This window comes from Macaca fascicularis, chromosome 4 (assembly GCF_037993035.2).
Source record: "Macaca fascicularis isolate 582-1 chromosome 4, T2T-MFA8v1.1".
NCBI lineage: Eukaryota > Metazoa > Chordata > Mammalia > Primates > Cercopithecidae > Macaca > Macaca fascicularis.
The window spans coordinates 138,438,206-138,455,701 of NC_088378.1; the positions used below are offsets into that span (position 1 = coordinate 138,438,206).

General features: G+C 45.0%; 1 protein-coding gene across 5 annotated transcripts in view; it reads left to right on the forward strand.

Moving 5' to 3' along the window:
* Positions 1-16,103, forward strand: part of VPS52 (VPS52 subunit of GARP complex) — a 28,040-nt gene extending 11,937 nt beyond the window's left edge. For all 5 annotated transcript variants that reach the window (XR_012433916.1, XM_045390687.3, XM_005553328.5 and 2 more), the window contains 8 exons: positions 747-865; positions 1,148-1,271; positions 1,542-1,637; positions 1,763-1,870; positions 2,095-2,160; positions 14,313-14,424; positions 14,650-14,768; positions 15,403-16,103. Coding sequence is in view for 4 of the 5 variants with exons in the window: in XM_045390687.3 (XP_045246622.2) it covers positions 747-865; positions 1,148-1,271; positions 1,542-1,637; positions 1,763-1,870; positions 2,095-2,160; positions 14,313-14,424; positions 14,650-14,768; positions 15,403-15,549 (891 nt within the window). In the remaining variant the exon portion in view is untranslated. The remainder of the gene's footprint in view (positions 1-746; positions 866-1,147; positions 1,272-1,541; positions 1,638-1,762; positions 1,871-2,094; positions 2,161-14,312; positions 14,425-14,649; positions 14,769-15,402) is intronic.
* Positions 16,104-17,496: the final 1,393 nt, after the last annotated feature.

Genomic DNA, 17,496 nt, shown 5'->3' on the forward strand with positions numbered 1-17,496 from the left:
GGAGTTCAAGACCAGCCTGGGCAACATGGCAAGACCTTGTCTTGACAAAAAATTTAAAAATAAGCCAGGCATGGTGGTACACACCCATGGTCCCAGCTACTTGGCAGGCTGAGGTGGGAACATCACTTGAGCCCAGATGTTTGAGGCTGCAGTGAACTGTGATTGTACCATTGCAATCTAGCCTAGGTGACAAAGCAAGAACCTGTCTCTAAAGTCAAAAACGCCGGGCGCAGTGGCTCACACCTGTAATCCCAGCACTTTAGGAGGCTGAGGTGGGCGGATCACCTGAGGTCAGGAGTTCGAGACCAGCTTGGCCAACATGGTGAAACCCCATCTTTACTAAAAATACAAAAATTAGTCAGGCGTGGTGGCAGGCGCCTGTAATTCCAGCTACTCAGGAGTCTAAGGCAGGAGAATCGCTTGAACCTGGGAGGCAGGCGGAGGTTGCAGTGAGCTGCGATTGCGCCACTGCATTCCAGCTTAGGCGACAAGGGCGACAAGAGCGAAACTCCATCTCAAAAAAACAACAACAAAAAAAGCCAAAAACATAGATCCTGGTGGGTAAGGCAGTAGGACCACCCGGGTGGCAGTGGACAGGAAAGCAGGGGGCAGTTGCATTTTACATCTCTCCCTTCTGTCCTATCCAGTGCATCATCCCCAAAGAAACACATGCGTTTGTTCATAGTCACTGAGGAAAACAAACTGACATTCTCTTTTAATCCTCTGCTTGTTCCCCAATCACATAGAAACACCTGGAGTCCTATCTCGCTGACTGCTACGATGCCATTGCTGTTTTTCTTTGTATCCACATTGTTCTCCGGTTCCGTAACATTGCAGCAAAGAGGGATGTTCCTGCTCTGGACAGGTCACTGAATTCTGGTCCTTGATGCCCAACAGGCCACAAACTCTTGGTCTTGCATGACTCTGCCCTGACCTTAGACTTCTACTGACCTGGTATCATTAACCTTTATTCCCATTGATTTGCTCCAGAGGCAGTACTGCTGCTTTTTGACTCACCTTTCTCCAACCACTGCCCCCCCATCCCCACAACTAACTGTTGACCATTAAACTGAATGGTGCCCCACTCCCCCCCATCCCTCTCCAACATTCCTTGCCGGCTGACCTCAGATTCTGATTAAGCCCACAGGTACTGGGAACAGGTGCTTGCCTTGCTATGGCCACGGTTTGAGCTGATCCTGGAGATGAATGTCCAGAGCGTCCGAAGCACTGACCCCCAGCGCCTAGGGGGGTTGGATACTCGGCCCCACTATGTGAGGGAGGGCAAGGGTAACAAAGGGTTCTTGAAAGGCAGGGCTCTAAGCATCATTGTGGGGGTTGGCCACGGTCACAGTTGTGTCATGGGCCACGCTCTGAGCAGGCATTCTGGGAGGGTGATAAAACTCATGGTGAGTGGTGCACTGTGGGTAGGAGGGACTGGAGGTAGAGTCACATCACATGGTGGCGGGTTGACCAAGGGAGTTGGGAGGTGGTGGTGGTTGGGCCAGGAGGTGGGTGTGATTTTCCTTCCCACTCTGTCCTAGATCACACGCCGCTACGCAGAGTTCTCCTCCGCTCTTGTCAGCATCAACCAGACAATTCCCAATGAACGGACCATGCAGTTGCTGGGACAGCTGCAGGTAAGGGTCAGACAGGAGAGACTTACCAGCAGCAGGGCTGCTGCCAGTGGGTGGAGGCTGAGGAGGAGCCAGAGGGGGGCCTGATGGCCTTGCTTTCTGGTGTCACCTCTTCTCTGCCTTTTCAGGTGGAGGTGGAGAATTTTGTCCTTCGAGTGGCAGCCGAGTTCTCCTCAAGGAAGGAGCAGCTTGTGTTTCTGATCAACAACTATGACATGATGCTGGGTGTGCTGATGGTAATAGGTGCTCCTTCTCCTTGTCTTCCTACCCAGAAAATTGGGTTTCCCCCACTGCTTTGTTAGCTCTGTGAGGGCAGAGACGATGCCTGTCTTGTTCAGCGTTTTACTCTTGGAGTCTGGCACAGTGTCCAGCTTAGTACAATAAGTGTGGAATGAAGGGGACATCCTGAAGTGAAGGACTGCTTTCCCCAAACTTGACATTTCCCTTTGTCTTCCCTTAGGAGCGGGCTGCAGATGACAGCAAAGAGGTTGAGAGCTTCCAGCAGCTGCTCAATGCTCGGACACAGGTAGGGGTGTGGGGAAAAGGGAAGGGACAGCTTTGTGTGCTGTTTTCAGCTCCTGTGTGTTTGTGTGTGTGTGTGTGTGTGTAGGGAGTGGCATAATGGACCTCAGGTACATGGAATTACTGTAACTCTTGATCCACAACATACTGTCATTATTGGTCTACTTTATTTTATTTTGTCTTTGGTTTTGCTTTTTTTTTTTTTTTTCCTTTTTTGAGGCAGAGTCTCGCTGTGTCACCCAGGCTGCAGTGCAGTGGCATGAACATGGCTTACTGCAGCCTCGACAGCCTGGGCTTAAGCGATCCTCCCACCTTAGCCCCTGGGTAGCTGGGACCACAGGCATGAGCCACCACGCCTAGCTAATTTTCAATTTTTTTTTTTTTTTTGTTTTTTTTTTGAGACGGAGTCTCGCTCTGTCGCCCAGGCTGGAGTGCAGTGGCGCAATCTCGGCTCACTGCAAGCTCCGCCTCCTGGGTTCACGCCATTCTCCTGCCTCAGCCTCCTGAGTAGCTGGGACTACAGGCGCCCGCCACCGCGCCCGGCTAATTTTTTGTATTTTTAGTAGAGACGGGGTTTCACCGTGGTCTCGATCTCCTGACCTTGTGATCCGCCCGCCTCGGCCTCCCAAAGTGCTGGGATTACAGGCGTGAGCCACCGCGCCCGGCCATTTTCTATTTTTAGAATGAATTTTATTTTTTTCTTTATCCATCCCCTCAAGCACTTATCCTTTGTGTTATAAACAATCCAGTTACACTCTAAGTTATTTTAAAATGTACAATTAAGTTATAATTGACTATAGTCACCCTGTTGTGCTGTCAAATAGTAGGTCTTATTAATTCTTCCTATTTTTGTTTGTACCCATTAATCATCCCCAGCCTTCCACTAGCCTTCCCAGCCTCTGGTAGCCATCCTACTCTCTTCGTACATGAGTACATGAGTTCAATTGTTTTGATTTTTAGATCCCACAAATAAGTGAGAACACATGACATTTGTCTTTCTGTGCCTGGCTTACTTCACTTAATATAATGATCTCCAATTCTATGCATGTTGTTGCAAATGACTGAGTCTCATTATTTTTTATGGCTGAATAGTGCTCCATTGTGTACATGTCCCACGTTTTCTTTACCCATTCATCTGCTGATGGACACTTAGGTTGCTTCCAAATCTTAGCTATTGTGAACAATACTGCAACAAACATGGGAGTGCAGATACCTCTTCAATGTATTGATGTCCTTTCTTTTGGGTATATATCCAGCAGTGGGATTGCTGGATCCTATGGTAGCTCTACTTTTAGTTTTCTGAGCAACCTTCAAACTGTTCTCCAAAGTGTTTGTACTAATTTACATTCCCACCAACAGTGTATAAGGGTTCCCTTTTCTCCACATCCTTGCCAGCATTGTTATTGCCTGTCTTTCGGATAAAAGCCATTCTGAGTAGAGTGAGATGAGATCTCACTGTAGTTTTAATTTGCATTTCTTTGATGATAGTGATGGTGAGCCCCTTTTCATATATGCCTGTTTGCCATTTGTATTCTTTTGAAAAATGTCTATTCAAATCTTTTGCCCATTTTTTAATAGGATTATTAGACTTTGTCATGTAGTGTTGTTTGAGCCCCTTATATATGCTGGTTATGAATCCCTTGGCAGATGGGTAGTTTGCAAATATTCGTTGTCTCTTCACTTTGTTATTTCTTTCGCTGTGTGTGCAGAAGCTTTTTTTTTTTTTTTTGACACGGAGTTTAGCTCTTGTTGCCCAGGCTGGAGTGCGATGGTGCGATCTTGGCTCACCGCAACCTCCGCCTCCTAGGTTCAAGCAATTTTCCTGCCTCAGCGTCCCAAGTAGCTGGGATTACAGGTATGTGCCACCATGCCTGGCTAATTTTGTATTTTTAGTAGGGATGGGGTTTCACCATGTTGGTCAGGCTGGTCTCAAACTCCTGACCTCAGGTGATCCGCCCACCTCCATCTCCCGAAGTGCTGGGATTACAGTGTGAGCCACCGTGCCCAGCTGTGCAGAAGCTTTTTAATTTGATGTGATCCCATTTGGCCATTTTTGCTTTGGTTGCCTGTGCTTGTGGGGTATGGCTCAAGAAATTTTTGCCCAGACCAATGTCTTGGAGATTTTCCCCAGTGTTTTCTTGTAGTAGTTTCATAGTTTGGTCTTAGATTTAAGTTTTTAATCCATTTGAATTGGTTTTCATATGTGGCGAGAGATAGGGGTATAGTTTCATTCTTCTGTGTAATGGATAGCCAGTTTTCCCAGCACCATTTATTGAAGAGACTATCTCTTTCTTTTTTTTTCCTCAGACGGAGTCTTGCTCTGTCACCTAGGCTGGAGTGCAGTGGTGCAGTATTGGCTTACTGCAACCTCCGCCTCCTTGGTTCAAGTGATTCTCCTGCCTCAGCCTCCTGAATAGTTGGGATTACAGGTGCCTGCCACCACGCCGGGCTAGTTTTTGTATTTTTAGTAGAGGTGGGGTTTCACCATGTTGGCCAGGCTTGTCTTGAACTCCTGACTTCAAGTGATCCTCCCGCCTCGGCCTCCCAAGTGCTGAGATTACAGGCATGAGCCACCGTGCCTGACCAAGAGACTATCTTTTCCCCAGTGTATGTTCTTGGCACTTTTATCAAAAATGAATTCACTGTAGGTGTGTGCGGGCTAATTTTTTAATTTTGTAAAGACAGTGTCTTGCCATGTTGCCTGGACTGTTCTTGAATTACTGCCCTCAAGTGAAAAATCTAATGATTCTTTTGGTTTTTTTGTTTGTTTGTTTGTTTAGAGACGGAGTCTCACTCTGTCTCCCACACTGGAGTGCAGCGATACGATCTCGGCTCACTGCAACCTCTGCCTCCCAGGTTAAGTGATTCTCCTGCCTCAGCCTCTTAGTAGCTGGGACTACAGGTGCGTGCCACCATGCCCAGCTAATTTTTGTATTTTTAGTAGAGATGGGGTTTCACCATGTTGGCCAGGCTGGTCGTGAACTCCTCACCTCAGGTGATTCACCCGCCTTAGCCTCCCAAAGTGCTGGGATTACAGGCGTGAGCCCCTGCACCCGGCCCGGATTCTGTTTTTAATGACACTGAAAAACAGAATGAATTTTTGTTTTGGCATATATATAGCTCTACTTTTAAAAGCAAGAACACACACACAAAAGGGGGAAAAAAGCAGGAGTACAATAAATGCAACGTTTAGATCAACGAGTACCTGTGCATGAGAGGCACAGGGATAGTTTCAGGAGGATTTCATAGTTTGATGGTGGCTTTTGCCAAGCTGCTACTTCTTGGATTGTGTGGTGTGTTTGTGGGTGTTTATATCATTAAAAAACAAAACAGCCACTGCACTGGGTTGTTTTATTTTTTAATGATATAAACACTGATGAGACAAGGCAAGAAAACAGCAAGGCAAAAAAAACAAAAAAAAACAAAAAAAAACAGGCATGGTGGTGTGCACCTGTAATTCTAGCTATATAGGAGACAAAGGCGAGAGGACCACCTGAAATCCAGGAGTTCGAGGTTACAGCAAGCTGTGATCATGCCATTGTAGTCTACCCTTGGCAACAGAGCAAGACCCTGTCTCAAACAGCAAAACAAAAATCCCCAGAATCACAGGATTTTTTTCATGCATAATTTTTCTAATATTGTCATGTTATTGCATATGGCTATAGCTCATTCTTTTTCACTGCCATATATGACTTGTGTGATTAAACATATTCTATAAATGGATTGTTTCCAGTTTCTTGCTTCTGTGAGCATTGTTTTATGAATAATCATGTCTTTTAGCACACATAGATACTGATTATCTTCATCAGAAGTTTCTCTTGGGTATAAACCTAGGACAGTATTTTTGCTGTTTATAAGATAGGCAGTATTAGTCTTTATAAGACAATGATAAATTGTTTTCCTAAGTAGTTCCTTCTTACCAGCAATATGTAAGAATTCCTTCTGAGCCACATTTTCTCCAACATGTGGTATTATCAGATCTTTGCCATCTTTTTCTTTTTTTTTTTTTAAGAGACCAGAGATGCTGCTAAAGATGCTTGGGATCAGAAATGTTTCAGATTTTGAGTTTTTTTGGATTTTGGATTACTTTTATTATTTTTACTGGTTAGCATCTGTAGTCTGAAAATCTGAAATCTGAGATGCTCCAAAGAGCATTACCTTTGAGCGTCATGTTGATACTCAAAAACTTTCAAATTTTAGAGCATTTTGGATTTTAGATTATTGGATTAGGGATACTCAACCTGTATTTCAGTGGGTCTTTATTTGTAATTTCCTGATTACTAATAACATTGAGTATCATTTCAAATGTTTAGTAACTATATGTAGGGGTTCAGTCAGGCTGGTGGGAAAAATACTAGTTATGATAGCCACAAACCCTCTTCGAAGGCCTGAGAGTTTGCATAACTTCAGTAATAGATATGGTTGAAGGCGACCTGATCTTTACCTTTAGTTAAATAAATTAGAGTAATAACAAAGGAATGTGGGGAAGTTAGCTAGCTAGCTTGTTTACTCATGTGGTCTTAAGACTAACCTTTCATGTACCGCAGGTGCCTAACTGCTTTCTACTCAGGAAGTCCACAGTGTCAGTTACCCTGTAGTGGTGTTGACTCAAGTCTTTGTCAATTAATCTTTACTGAATAAATGAGAGTCTCACTAGCTGGTCAGGGCCGCCATCGCAACTGTTTACAGTACTCTACAGGGAGTTTGTAAGCAGCCTGGACACACTCAGCTGGACTGGCAAAGCAGAGTATCTGTGTCAGTGTACTTCATTCATCCTTCGCCGGGTCAGGGGTCTGCAAGGGACAGACTCCCCGCAGCTGGTGCTCTGTGTCAGCATCACCACAACTATACCATTTTTTTTTTTTTTCTGTAGAATGGCTGTCATAGCATTTGACCTTTTAAAAATCGGGTTGTGGCTGGGCATGGTGGCTCACACCTGTAATCCCAGCACTTTGGGAGGCTGAGGCGGATGGATCAGTTGAGGCCAGTAATTCAAGACCAGCCTGGCCAACATGGCAGAACCCTGTCTCTACTAGAAGTACAAAAATTAACCAGGCATGGTGGCACATGCCTGTAGTCCCAGCTCCTCAAGGGCGCTGAACCTGGGAGGTGAAGGTTGCAGTGAGTCAAGATTATGCCACTGTACTCCAGCCTCAGTTACAGAGCATGACTCTCTCAAAAAATAAAGAAAAAAATAAGTCTGCTGGTATTTTTTGATTTATAAGAGTTCTTTGTATCATCTACATACTAATCTTGTTGATTATATATAGGTTACAGATTATCTTTTAGTATGTATCTTTTTACCTTTTTTTTTTTTTTTTTTTGGTGAGATGAGGGTCTTTCTATGTTGCCCAGGCACCTGGGCTCAAGAGATCCTTGCACCTCTTTTTTTTTTTTTTTTTTTTTTTTGTTTGTTTAGACGGAGTTTCACTCTTGTTGCCCAGGCTGGAGTGCAATGGCATGATCTCAGCTCACTGCAACCTCCGCCTCCCAGCTTCAAGCAATTATCCTGTCTCAGCCTCCTGAGTAGCTGGGATTACAGGTGTGTGCTACCATGCCTGGCTAATTTTTGTATATTTAGTAGAGATGGGGTTTTGCCATGTTGGCCAGGCCGGTCTTGAATTCCCGACCTCAGGTGATCCATCCACTTCAGCCTCCCAAAGTGCTGGGATTACAGGCATGAGCCACCGCGTCCAACCTTTGTTTTTTTAATGTTGCTTTTTGATGAAATAAATTTAGAATTTTAATGTGATTGAATTTATCTGTCTTTCATTTTTATGTCTTTGTTTTTAGTAACAGTCTTGCTCTGTCACCCAAGCTGGAATGCAGTAGTGTGATCATGTCTCACTGTAGCCTCAACCAGCTGGGCTCAGGCAACCCTCCTGCCTCAGCCTCCCAAGTAACTGGGTCTATAGGTGTGTGCCACATGCCCAGCTAATTTTTGTTGTTGTTGTTTTGTAGAGACAGAGTCTCACTATGTTGCCCAGACTGGTCTCAAACTCCTGGCCTCAAGTGATCTTCCCGCATCAGCCTCCCAAAGTGCTGGGCTTACAGCCACTATCCATCTCACCTGTGGCTCATGCCTGTAATCCCAGCACTTTGGGAGGCCGAGTGGAGGTGGATTACAAGGTCAAGGGATGGAGACCATCCTGGCCAACATGGTGAAACCCCGTCTCGAGTAAAAACACAAAAAAATTAGTTGGGCATGGTGGTGCGCACCTGTAGTCCCAGCTACTCATGAGGCTGAGGCAGGAGAATCACTTGAACCAGGGAGGTGGAGGTTGCAGTGAGCCAAGACTGTGCCACTGCTCTCCAGACTGGTGACAGAGTGAGACTCCGTCTCAAAAAAAAAAAAAAAAAAAAGACATTCATTATTACTCCAAGGCCAGAAAAATATTATACTACATTTTCTTCTTAATATTGTAGAATTTTGGTTGGGTGCAGTGGCTGAAGACTGTAATCCCAGCACTTTGGGAGGCCAAGGCAGGAAGACTGCTTGAAGCCAGGAGTTTGAGACCAGCCTAGACAGTATAGTGAGACCTCATCTCTACAAAAAATTAAAAAAAAAAAAAAAATAGCCAAGCATAGTGGCACACACCTGTAGTCTGTGCTATTCAGGTAGCTGAGGTGGGAGGATCACTTGAGCCTGGGAGGTCGAGGCTGCAGTGAGCCCTGTTTGCGCTGCTGCACTCCAGCCTGGGCAACAGAGCGAGACCTTGTCTCAAAAAAATATAATAATAAAATTAGAGAATAAGCAAATATATAGAGAGAATTTTGTTGTTACCTTTAAGTCTGAAATTTACTTGGAATTAATTTTTGTGTATGATGTGAGGTAGGGATCTATTTCATTTTTTTATGTGGATGGTTGGCCCAGAACCATTTATAGAAAATCTTTTCTTTTTCTTTCTTCTTTTTTTTTTTTTTTTTTTTTTGAGACAGAGTCTCACTCTGTCACCCAGGCTGGAGTGCAGGGCCACAGTCTCAGCTCACTGAAACCTCTGTCTCCTGGGTTCAAGTGATTCTCCTGCCTCAGCCTCCTGAGTAGCTAGGATTACAGACATGTGCCACCACGCCCAGCTAATTTTTGTATTTTTAGTAGAGACGGGGTTTCACCATGTTGGCCGGGCTGGTCTCGACAAGTTTTCACATTTTAAAAAGTCTTTAATGATTTTGATTAGAATTACATTGTTTATAGATTAATTTGGAAGAATTGATACTTTATGATTTTTTTTTTTTTTTTTTTTTTGAGACAGGTTGGAGTGCAGTGGCACAATCATAGCTCACTGCAGCCTTGAACTCCTGGGCTCAAGAGCTCCTCCTATCTCAGCCTACTGAGTAGTTAGGACTAGAGGCACACAGCACCACACTTGCCTTTTTTAAAAAAATTTTTAAATTAAAAAAATTTTTTTTAAATTTTCTGTGAGAATACAAAATATAAAAATTTAATTTTTTATAGTGTCTCACTATGCTGGGATTACAGACCTGAGCCACTCTACCTGGCCTCCTTCTCCAATTTTTAAGATAATCTTTTAATGCCTTTTGATAACCTTTTTAAATTTTCAGCACAAAGACACTGTAAGTCATTTGCCATATTTTTAGTTGGGCATAATATGTATGTTTAGTCCTACTAGGAATAAATATTTTCTAATCTTTTGTCTTTAATGTCTTATGTTTTTGATTTCTTATTCTATTGGCTAACACTCCCAGGATGATGTTTAGAAGCTGAATAGAAAGGTGATAGTGAGAACCCTTTTCCTATTCCTGATTTTGAAAGAATTGTTGCTGGCGCCGTGGCTCATGCCTGTAATCCCAGCACTTTGGGAGGCTGAGATAGGAGAATCTCTTGAGCCCAGGAGTTTGAGGGGATCAGCCTGGGCAACATAGTGAGACCCCATTTCTTTCTTTTTTTTTTTTTTTTTGAGACAGAGTCTCACTCTGTTTCCCAGGCTGGAGTGGTGCAGTGGCGCGATCTCGGCTCACTGCAAGCTCTGCCTCCTGGGTTCACGCCATTCTCCTGCCTCAGCCTCCCAAGTAGCTGGGACTACAGGTGCCCATCACCATGCCTGGCTAATTTTTTGTATTTTTAGTAGAAACAGGGTTTCACCATGTTAGCCAGTATGGTCTTGATCTCCTGACCTCGTGATCCACCCGCCTCTGCCTCCCAAAGTGCTGGGATTACAGGTGTGAGCCACCATGCCCGGCTGAGATCCCATTTCTTTAAAAAAAAAGAAAAATAGCCAGGCATAGTGGCATGCACCTGTAGTTCTAGCTGCTTGGGAGGCTGAGGCGGGATAATTGCAGGAGATTAAGGCACCACAAAGATGCACTTAAACCAGTTGTTTCTGCTGAGAGCAGCTGGGATTTGTCACTAGATTTGCCAGGTATAGAGAGAGACTGGCCAGCTGCCATCAATGCTTTTAGTCCTTTTTTGGTTGGCTGCTGCTTGATACTATGTAGGAAAGATTGTTAAAGCCCAGTGCACTGTTTCCCTCTGGTCACTCCTCTGCTATCAATGTGTTGTCTTTTGTGTAATAGAAAGCTTAAAGTTCATCCAAGTCGAGACCAGTACTCCCATAGGAATATAATGCATGCCACAAATGTGAGCCACGTAAATAATTTTAAATTTTCTAGAAGCTACGTAAATAATTTTAAATTTTCTAGAAGCTACATTAAAAAGTAAGGAGAAACAAATGTGAGCCACTTAAATAATTTTAACTTTTCTAGAAGCTACATTAGAAAGGAGAAACAGATGAAATAATTTTTTAAAACACTACATCCAAAATACTATTATTTCAACATATAATCAATAAAAAATAGTACTGAGGCCAGCACGGTGGCTCACACCTGTAATCCCAGCACAGGCCAAGGCAGGGAGGATCGCTTGAGCCCAGGAGTTTGAGACCAGCCTGGACAACATGGTGAAACCCCATCTCTACAAAAAATACAAAAAAAATTAGTGGGGCGTGTTGGCACATGCCTGTTAGTCCCAGCTACTCAGGAGGCTGAGGTGGGATAATCACTGAACCAGGAAAGTCGAGGTTGTAGTGACCTGTGATTGTGCCACTGCACTCCAGCCTGGGTGACAAAGCAAGACCCTGTTTCAAAAAAAAAAAAAAAAAAAAGATATACTTAAAATTTTTTCCCATATGAAGTCTTCAAAATCAGGTGTATATATCATGCTTACAACACATGTAATTTATGGCTACTGCATAGCAGGGGTTATCACTGTTAGTTCAACTTTTCTTCGGCAGTCCACTCCCTGTGCCCCACACTACACTGCTGCACTGTTGTTGTATATGTGTGTGTGAGATTGCATTTAGACAACTGTAGTAGGTTGAATTTGGTTATTTAATCTCTGTCCAAAATCACATCACAATGATGCCTTGATTATAGAAAGATCCTTCCTTGCAGCATATCTCCCTAGTCTCACATTAGTTATCTGACACCATCAGTGTATATAAGTGAATATTTTGAGGGAAGAATAGAAAAGATGCAATTATATATATATATATATATATATATATATATATATTTTTTTTTTTTTTTTTTTTTTTTTTTTTTTGAGACAAGTTGCTGCTCTGTCGCCCAGGCTGGAGTGCAGTGACATGATCTCAGCTCACTGCAACCTCCGCCTCCCGGTTCAAGTGATTCTCCTGCCTCAGCCTCCCTAAGTAGCTGGGATTACAGTCATACACTACCACACCTGGCTAATTTTTGTATTAATAATTTATTTTTAAATGGAATAATAATTTCACTTTCTTCTTACCAGATCTTATTGTCTGGGTTGTTTTTATGGTTTCTTTTTGTTTGAATCTCCCTTTTACATTAAACAAAAATTAACGTTTTATTATGGGAAATTTTTTTTTTTTTTTGAGACGGAGTCTCGCTCTGTCGCCCAGGCTGTCTCAGCTCACTGCAAGCTCCGCCTCCCGGGCTTACGCCATTCTCCTGCCTCAGCCTCCCGAGTAGCTGGGACTACAGGTGCCTGCCACCTCACCCGGCTAGTTTTTTGTATTTTTTTTAGTAGAGACGGGGTTTCACCGTGTTAGCCAGGATGGTCTCGATCTCCTGACCTTGTGATCTGCCCGTCTTGGCCTCCCAAAGTCCTGGGATTACAGGCTTGAGCCACCGTGCCCGGCTATGGGAAATTTCAATATGCTATTAGAAAAGCATAGTGAACCCCCCGGCACCATCAGTGATATTCTGTGTATAACAATTCATGGACAGTTTTGTTTCATCTATATCAACACCTATTGCTTATCCTCCTTCTGTGTCCCCCGGTTACTTTGGATTAAATCTTATACATTATTATCACTTCATCTGTATCAGAATGTTTTTCTTTTTTATTAAGAAAATTAGTTTTGAGATAGGGCCTTGCTATAGTGCCCAGGCTGGAGTGCAGTGGCATGATATAGCTCCCTGTAGCCTCGAACTCCTGGGCTCAAGTGATCCTCCCACCTCAGCCTCCTAAGTAACTGGGACTACAGGTGTGTGCCACCACACCTGGTAACAGAATGGTTTTAAAAACTACATTATCACACTTAAAAATATTATCTTATTTAAAATAACTACTATTCAGATTTCCCCAGTTATTTCATAAATGATTTTTTTTTTTTTTTTTTTTTTTTTTTTGAGACAGAGTTGCACTCTTGTTGCCCCCAGGTTGGAGTGCAATGGCCCGATCTCAGCACACTGCAACATCTGCCTGCCTCCTGGGTTCAAGCAATTCTTCTGCCTCAGTCTCCCAAGTAGCTGGGATTATAGGCATCCATCACCACGCCCTTTTTTGTATTTTTAGTAGAGACAGGATTTCACCATGTTGGCCAGGCTGGTCTCAAACTCCTGACCTCAGGTGATCTACTCACCTCGGCCTCCCAAAATGCTGGGATTACAGGCATGAGCCACTGCGCCCGGCCTTCATAAATGATTTTTATGGTTCAAATCAGGATCCATATAAAGTCCATATATGTGTCTTTTTTTAATCTATAGATTTCCCTTCCATCTTAACCTCCTCTCTTCTGCAATTTATTTGTGGAAGAAACTGAGTTACTGAGTCATTTGTCATCTAGAATGATGTACAGTTTAGATTTTGCTGACTGCATTCCATGGTGTGGCCAAACTGTTCCTCTGTCTGGTGTGTTTCTCATAAATGTGTAATTAGATGGAAAGGTTTGATCAGATTTAAATTAGTTTTTTTTTTCTACAGGGATATTTGAGAGGTAGTGGTATGCATTTCCATCAGGAAGCGCATAATGTCTTCTTGGCTCTCTTTGTGATGTTAGTAGCCATCAATTTCAGTGCCTAGATACATTAATTAGATTTCTGTATCTCCTACTATTTCAGAATTTTCTATCTTCTGTCTGTGCTACATTTTGAGTCCTTTCTTCAGTTATAAATTCTAGTTCATTGTATAATTCTTGTTAATCTGTTGACTTTCTAAAAATTTCCTTTTTTCAAGTCTGTTCATTCCTAATAGTTCTTACTAATTGGTCATTTTTACATCCTTAACTTTTTCTTTTCTTTTCTTTTTTTTTTTTTTTTTGAGACAGAGTCTTGCTCTTTCATCCAGGCTGGAGTGCAGTGGCGCGATCTCAGCTTACTGCAACCTCCGCCTCCTGAGTTCAAGCGGTTCTCCTGCCTCAGTCTCCCGAGTAGCTGGGATTATAGGCACCCACCACCATGCCCAGCTAATTTTTGTATTTTTAGTAGAGACGGGGTTTCATCATGTTGGCCAGGCTAGTCTTGAACTCCTGACCTCAGGTGATCTGCCCGCCTCAGCCTCCGAAAGTGCTGGGATTACAGGTGTGAGCCACCATGCCTGGCCTATCCTTAACTTCTGACATTGCAAACAGTGCAACTGCTATCTGTATCTGATAGTACTAAGGTCAGCAGCTATTGCTTATTGTGTCTGCTGACTCTCTTGGTAGCTGCCCTTCTTTTGTGTCTAGTTATCTTTGAGTTCATTGTTTGATCTTAACCAGGGGAATTGTATGGGCCAAAATTAGGATTGAGGATATTTTTCTCCATAGAGAATTTTCCTTAACTTCTGCAGCAGCTGAAAGATGCCATTCACACGGATCTACATTAGTCATGATGCCAGAATTGGGCAAATCTGCTGACACCAGGACACCTGTGTATATGTGTTTGTCTTTCCAGGAATTCATTGAAGAGTTGCTGTCTCCCCCTTTTGGGGGTTTAGTGGCATTTGTGAAGGAGGCTGAGGCTTTGATTGAGCGTGGACAGGCTGAGCGACTTCGAGGGGAAGAAGGTATGAGGAAAATGCGGTAATGATGGGATCAGTGGTAAGGGAAGTGGAAAAGAAAAATGAAAGGATGCAGATTACATGGTGGGGGAATAGAGTATGAAAGACTGGATTGAGAGAATACCAGAAAAGAGGGTTTGATGGTAAGGATGGCTATACCTTGGGGAGAACTTAGTGGAGTTGAAGATCAGCCAGATCCGTCTCTGACACTCTCTTTCCTCCTGCTGTTAGCCCGGGTAACTCAGCTGATCCGTGGCTTTGGTAGTTCCTGGAAATCCTCAGTGGAATCTCTGAGTCAGGATGTAATGCGGAGTTTCACCAACTTCAGAAATGGCACCAGTATCATTCAGGTGACCTGCAAGTCCCAGCCCCCACTCAGATACCCCATCATTTATTATTTTCTCCCATCATTTTGCTGGGCTCAGCATCATCTAAGTTACCCCATCATTTATTATTTTCTCCCATCATTTTGCTGGGCTCAGCATCATCTAAGTTACCCCATCATTTATTATTTTCTCCCATCATTTTGCTGGGCTCAGCATCATCTAAGTTACCCTTGGTCTTCAGTTACTAGCTGTGCCCAAAGTGCTGGATGAGCCCTAACCTGATTCTTTTTTTTTTTTTTGAGAGAGTCTAGCTATGTTGTCCAGGCTGGAGTGCAGTGGCACGATCTGGGCTCACCTCCACCTCCACCTCCACCTCCCAGGTTCAAGTGATTTTCCTGCCTCAGCCTCCCAATTAGCTGGGATTACAGGCACCTGCCACCACACCCAGCTAATTTTTGTATTTTTTAGTAGAGATGGGGTTTCACTGTGTTGGCCAGGCTGGTCTTGAATTCCTGACCTCGTGATCTGCCCGCCATGGCCTCCCACAGTGCTGGGATTACAAGTGTGAGCCACTGCGCCTGGCTGCCTAACCTGATTCTTAATCATCACTATTAGCACCACTTTACAGTTTGATCCCTCAATGACTTTCTTTGACCAGGGAGCGCTGACCCAGCTGATCCAGGTCTATCATCGCTTCCACCGGGTGCTGTCCCAGCCGCAGCTCCGAGCCCTGCCTGCCCGGGCTGAGCTCATCAACATTCACCACCTTATGGTGGAGCTCAAGAAGCATAAGCCCAACTTCTGATGTGCCGGAAACCACCCTGAGATCTGCCAGTCATCTCCATGGACTTCTGCACCCCATTCCATACCCTTCTTCACCTGGGGGTCCCCTTTCCAGTTTTTCCCTTGCCTCCCAGGCCCTTAATATGGCTTACCTGCCTTCCCTCCCAGCACCTTGCCCAACAGGATAAGCTGGATCTCCTTGGCCGTCTAAATTTCCCAGTGTCTTCAGGTTTCCCAAGACCACTTCCCTGTGGGCTTCCAAAATGGCCTTTATCATTTCTCCAGTCTGTCACCCTCCTTTCCTGCTCCCATACACCCAAGGCTTGTTTCTTCCCCTGTAAAAACCGTCACTGCGTCAATCTCTGGTTCACTCAACTAGTCACCATGTCTTGAGGCATGAAGCTTCAGCTCTTGGAATTGCTGGCAAGGGGTGACTGCCTCTGTCATTGTGTTTTTCAAAGTGATTTCTGTAGTTTTTTGACCTGAGATCTGAGCAATTTGAACACTAACCCCTCCCCTCCTGGCTCAAGAATTAATCCCAAGTCAGTATGCAGAAAATAAATATTTAATATGACATGACACTTCTCCCATTTCCTTTCTCCTTCCTCCTGAAGGCCTTAAGGTGGCCCCATCTCTAGAGTGACCTTTCCTTTCTGACTGCTTCCTGGGCTTATATCCCTTATGGCGGGTGTAACCTCTAACCTCTAGCTACTTCCAGGCCAGAGGAGGAAGGTGGCCCCTGGCTAAAGTAGATGCTGCAAGGGCTGAGAACCAGGCCGCGCAGCCCCAGACACTATCTCGAGGGCTCCCTTGGGACAAGCCCAAGCTGACTCTGGAATCCCTCCTCTGTAGCAGCTCCGTAGCTCCTCTGGTTGTGGCTGTCACAGTCCCTTGCCTCCTGGGCTGCAGCAACCAACCCACACCCACATCGCTGGGGCAGGGGTAGACGAGGCAAAATTCATCCACGTCATCTATTTGTTTGACTTGGAGCCTTCCTGCTGCCCATGCCTATACGCTTCGTTTGACCTTAGGCTCTAGACTGGAGAGACACAGGGACCCCTTTAAGGCCTAAGAGGAAAGGTGCAGTTGAGGAAAAATGGTTATTTGGGGATGTTTCCTGTCTCCTCCACCCCCACGGCCTAAACATTCCCTTCCCAGGTCCCTGGAGAGTGGTGGAAAGAAAGCGGATTCTACTCCCCGCCTTAGGCCCTCCGGATGCGGGTCTAGACCGCCGGCGACCGGAGGTGTCTTGAGTGAGTCTGACTGCCGAGCACCCCCGCCGCGGAGCGGAGGCTGCTGCGTGCTGAGGCTGAGAGCGGGTCCAGCTCCGGGCTCTCCTAATTGACGGACGCGGGACGTGGCGTGGTAAGGCAGAAAGGAGCGGGATCTCAGCTCTCGCCTTTTCAGGGTTCCGCCCCATATCTGAGAGCCGCTCTCTGATTGGCTTGGGAAGCCGTATCTCAGCGCTTTGGCCTAGCGACTTTGAAAGTGTTTACGCCTGAGACCGAAGTGCAGAGGAGGGCGAGCAGAGGCGGAGAGGATTGGAGAATCAGCGATTTCTGATTGGCCAGGCGTGTCTTGAGGGCGGGGCCAGAACTGCGTCCTTAAGTGACCTCGCACTTGCTCCGCTCACCCGCTCCGCGTTATTCAGGGTTTACACCGCCTGACTCACTGCGCTATGCGTTCCCTCACACCTGCTGGATGCCAGGCGGCGGTGTGCCAGGCTCTGAGGGGCCGCGAGCTCACCCCAGACGCCAGCCCCGGGAATCCTCTGCTCCTCCACTTTCCCTTCCCGCTGCTGCTTTCTTGGCTACCCACTCCCAGGTGTCACTCTTGGGGCATCCAGATGTTCTGGCATTTGACCTGACTCCAGCCTAAGCGCGAGGACGGGAGAAAGGCCAAGGGTATGAGATTTGGGACAGGAGAGGCATTTAGCTACTCTGACAAAGAGCGTGGGTTCCCAAAGAAA